The sequence below is a fragment of the Nematocida major genome (genome assembly GCF_021653875.1).
Source record: "Nematocida major strain JUm2507 chromosome Unknown 2387, whole genome shotgun sequence".
NCBI lineage: Eukaryota > Fungi > Microsporidia > Nematocida > Nematocida major.
Window position 1 is genome coordinate 1 of NW_025952894.1, and position 3,966 is coordinate 3,966.

The window sequence follows — 3,966 nt, forward strand, 5'->3', positions numbered from 1 at the left end:
GCAATTGAGCAGAGAATAACATACAGCGGAATGGCTTCGTAGTTTATGGAGGCCTGCTCCGCATAGTTCACGCGGGAGAACCACTCCATTATGTCTCTCCGCCCAAACGTCCCGTCCAGCGCTTCAACATGGATTTCTCCATATGTTTTGTGGGACGGGTTGCAGTGCCCGGCCATTCCCTCAAGCAGGGTGCTCTTCCCGTCTCCGCTCAGCCCAATCATCGCCACCATCTTTCCTTTCGGGATGGACAGCGACACGCCCTTCAGAATGGAAACCCCCTTTTTGGTTTCTAGCCCGTAGTTTTTCATTTCCAGAATAAGCCCGGAGGAGTTTTTGGCCTTTTCTGCGCCCCCCTCTCTGCTATCTTCGGGTTGGGCGGTTGCATATATGCTAGACCCGCTGCTGGCATGGCCCTCTAGAGGCATGCTTTCTTTTTCTGGTGTCCCAAAATCTTGCTTCATGACTTTCTAATCGGCTATCTCTATTTATACTTTAATTCTGATCCTGATCGGCTTTAAAAAAACAATATGCTTCAAAGAATTAAATTACAAAATATAACCCAGAATTGGATCGGGATGCTAATTTAGACAGCCGCTGCATGTGTATTTGGGCACCATCCTTTTAAATTTGGGCTGCGTTATGCGCGAGGCCTGCACACAAGCCGCAGCACCCGCCTCTGGCCAAGGCCTGCGCGTTTTTTAGCACAGACCGCATTTCTCCAGATGCCAAATAGCCACTTTTTGTTTTTCAAGCAAAAACATAGCCCCTGGGTTTTTAGTCTCCTGGATTCTCCTGAGATTGTGTGGGGTGCTTGAATCTTGCTGCTGGCTTTCAATGTGCTGCAAATTTATTTTTGTGTTTTCTCGCACATCTGCAGTAATGCTCCAGCTTGTAGTTGTTTTGCTAGTCCTCTACATATGCCACCTATTAAGCAAGCACGGAGACGAGGCAGAGCGAAGGAGAGAACTGGAGAAAAAGCTTCACGAAGCGACCGAGAATCTGAAAAGGTGCAAGGAGTATGAGAGAAGCTACCACAATCTGAAAGCCTCATACTTGGACTTGCTGGACCGGGCGGTGGGGAAAAAGAAAAAGGGGGAGTAAACGCGTGCTTTGGGCAGGAAAAAATTTCTTTTCTGACCGGAGAGGGCCCATACCCCGCATTGGCTTGTCATACGGAGCATGTTGTCGGCGGAAAGTGCGCACAAATCTTGCCCCAGCCCCGCGCGTATTTACCCCGATCGCGTTTGGCGCTGCTGGGGCATTATGCTCAAGCATCAGCCCCCTGCGTGCTTCTTGTAGCTATGCACACAAAGCTGCTTGAATGCTCGAATATGCATGTGTAACAAAAGTTTCAAAAGCGCCTTTGCATGCTGGAAACAGCTGTGTGCGTAGGAAATTATTCAATAAATCGAACTAGTTCTAATAAAAGTTTCAGCGCATTTTACAGAGATAAAAAGCACTGGCAGTGTAGGCCTAGAAAACAAAGCGCCCATGCAGTGCAAAGGAGGCCCGCAAGAGTGCATGTCTGCCTTTTCATTTATCTTTATCTTTGAGAGTATGCTTGGGCGAGCGCTGGTGGCAGGCCGTGCGGTTGGGATATCACTGGGTACGTTGTATATACTGCTTCGGGCTATTATGCCGTTCCCTTTGTTGTGCCAAAAGCCGTAGATGAAAGTTGCTGTAGCGCGAAATGCCCCAAACGGGGCCTCAAAATAGCTCGAATGAAAACGTGGCGCTATTCGGGGTTATTCGGATATTCTTTGCTTGTGCACACCCGAGTTGCAAAAATTCTCGAAAAATTGCACTTTCAGACAAAAAAGAGACGGGCAAGCCAAACCATCAGAATCACGGGATCACATTTGATCTCGAACTCAGCGCACCAAACTACGCGCGCTTGCATTGACAGCCAAATTTTCAATGCATGGGCTGCAATCTAGCACGGGCGCGCGTTTCGGGCACAATAACAATTATAGCAATTGGGCTATCATTCGACAGAAGCCTTTAAAGCAGCCTCCTTCCTTATGCATTTACGAAAATGTAAAAAAGTCCAAGCATGGCGCTGTTCTTTGGAGCTGGCTATATTTGGATGCTGCTTGCAGCCCGAAACGTTGCAGTGTGCATGAAGATGGCGCAGAAAAGCGCTCTAGCCAACTTGGAAACAGCGGCTGGCAGAGATGATGTGATTGTGAACCCACAATGGGTCGGGCATCCGATGCACATATTTCATCTTAACGCGCTGGAGTATGTGCAAAACATGCGCACATATTCGTCGGAGCTGGATACCAAATTTAGCTTAGTGCTGGATGGCAGTCAAGCAGAGCGCGCCGAAAAAGAAACGTACACATACACTCGAGAGCCGCTGAAAGACACGCCACACCTTCCAAGCAGCATCCACAGGTCTATGGAGACTTTGCGCACTGGAGAATATGGTCTAAAATATCACAGGGCGCTGCTGCATATGTTTCCGTCCTTGAAGAACAAGTGGCTGATTATTCGAGTGAAGCAGCCGCGCTCTTTCACCCGATTTCTCCAGAAGAGCTGCAAAGCCACAGAAGAGGCGCACTACGTGCTGGCTGCGCTGGTCCTGCTAAGCGAGGGCGTTGACGTGCCAATTAAGACAGCTGGGAAAAGAGTGATTCTAAAAAAAAGAAGAGACAGCAATGACGTGCTGGTGGACGCGCGTCTAAAGACAGAGGGCGAGGGCAGCGAAAGGCAGCTTTCCGAGACGTGGCAGGCGGTAAACTTCTTCAAGCGGTACAGAGGCACACAAAATGCTACCAAGCACGTACGAAGAGTTTAAAATGGGCGACTTTCTGGAGAGCCCGCAGCTTCTGATTCTCACGTACGTAGGCGAGTACGTGAAAAACGCGGAAGAGCTCATGTCTGTGCTGGAGTGTGCGTTCAAGCTTGTGGAGGGCATGGGACTGGCCGAGAGCGTGGGAGACGCGAACAGTATGGTCGGGCGGATGTTTATGTCTGCCAGCCGTCTGTCAGAGGCCAGAGCGTTTCCGAGCCCGTTTTTTGACGCGCAGGCAGAAGCAGAAAATTCAGAGTGCTTGAAAACCCCAGCAGAGCTGTATGAGAGACTGTGCAAAGCATCTGCGCAGTACAGGCAGCAGGCCTGCGCTTCGGGGCTTTTTCTTGCCGAGTGCATAGACCGGATGGCCATGAAAATCACGGATCAAAGGGTTGATGTGGAAAGCATCCCATACGTGCGAGCGGCTGCAAAAGAAATAGTGGATTACAGCCCGAACAAGCCGAACCGCTTGTTTCTGAAGCTGCCTACTTTCGACATAGACAGCAAGCGAATTCTTGTTTACTGTTTTCTCCTATACGCACGCGAAAGATTTGGCGTGCTGTCTGCAGCCCAGCATGTAACAATTTTCAAATTGCGAATGCTTGCAAAATACGCAGGCTTGTTTTCTCCCAGAAAATCAAACATGCTCACAGGACAGCTGAGCATAGACCACTTCCGGATGTATGCAGAGAAAACAGCAGAGCCTCTCTTCGAGTGCAAGCTGCTACGCACCTATATGGATTTGCTTTTAAGGTCCCATTTTCTGTTTATAGAAAGCCCCTTGGAAACTCTGCAGGAAATTGTCAGACTTGTTCTGGCAGAGCATGCGGGCCAAGTCCCAGAAAAGGCTTTGGCGCTGGTGCGGAAGCTCACTCTTAGCTGGTTCATCTATATGCTGACCATGGGCCAGACCATGGGCCACGCGGCTGTTATCCAAATTTACCATATTGTTGAGCCAGCCCACTTCGAGAGACATTGAAGAACTTCGCAAGTTTTGGGTTGCAGCGTAGTTGACCAAAAAAGTTGAGCTTATGCAGGGCATGGAGGCTGTTCTTGTGGCGAATGGCGGAAGAAAAAAGTTTGAGGTGCTGCTGGAGGCATTGCAGACCATAGAAAGAAACATAACCGGATGATCCAGGGCACTTCTATGCATACGCTGGCACGCAGCC

At 49.5% G+C, this 3,966-nt stretch overlaps 4 protein-coding genes across 4 annotated transcripts; 3 read left to right on the top strand and 1 right to left on the bottom strand.

The window, feature by feature from the left end:
- Positions 1 to 2: 2 nt before the first annotated feature.
- NEMAJ01_2355 (uncharacterized protein) lies at positions 3 to 461 on the bottom strand (the record flags this gene model as incomplete). The annotated part of the gene is made up of 1 exon (XM_047916192.1): positions 3 to 461. A coding segment is annotated over one exon (459 nt), but the record flags the coding sequence as incomplete, so codon positions are not given.
- A 418-nt stretch (positions 462 to 879) lies between these two features.
- On the top strand, positions 880 to 1,101 carry NEMAJ01_2354 (uncharacterized protein; the record flags this gene model as incomplete). Its single annotated transcript, XM_047916191.1, has 1 exon — positions 880 to 1,101. The coding sequence occupies one exon, from the start codon at positions 880 to 882 to the stop codon at positions 1,099 to 1,101; it is 222 nt and encodes a 73-aa protein (XP_047772148.1).
- A 985-nt stretch (positions 1,102 to 2,086) lies between these two features.
- NEMAJ01_2356 (uncharacterized protein) lies at positions 2,087 to 2,800 on the top strand (the record flags this gene model as incomplete). The annotated part of the gene is made up of 1 exon (XM_047916193.1): positions 2,087 to 2,800. The coding sequence occupies one exon, from the start codon at positions 2,087 to 2,089 to the stop codon at positions 2,798 to 2,800; it is 714 nt and encodes a 237-aa protein (XP_047772150.1).
- Positions 2,772 to 3,776, top strand: NEMAJ01_2357 (uncharacterized protein; the record flags this gene model as incomplete). Its single annotated transcript, XM_047916194.1, has 1 exon — positions 2,772 to 3,776. One exon carries the CDS (start codon positions 2,772 to 2,774, stop codon positions 3,774 to 3,776), a length of 1,005 nt encoding a protein of 334 aa, XP_047772151.1.
- Between the last annotated feature and the right edge of the window lie 190 nt (positions 3,777 to 3,966).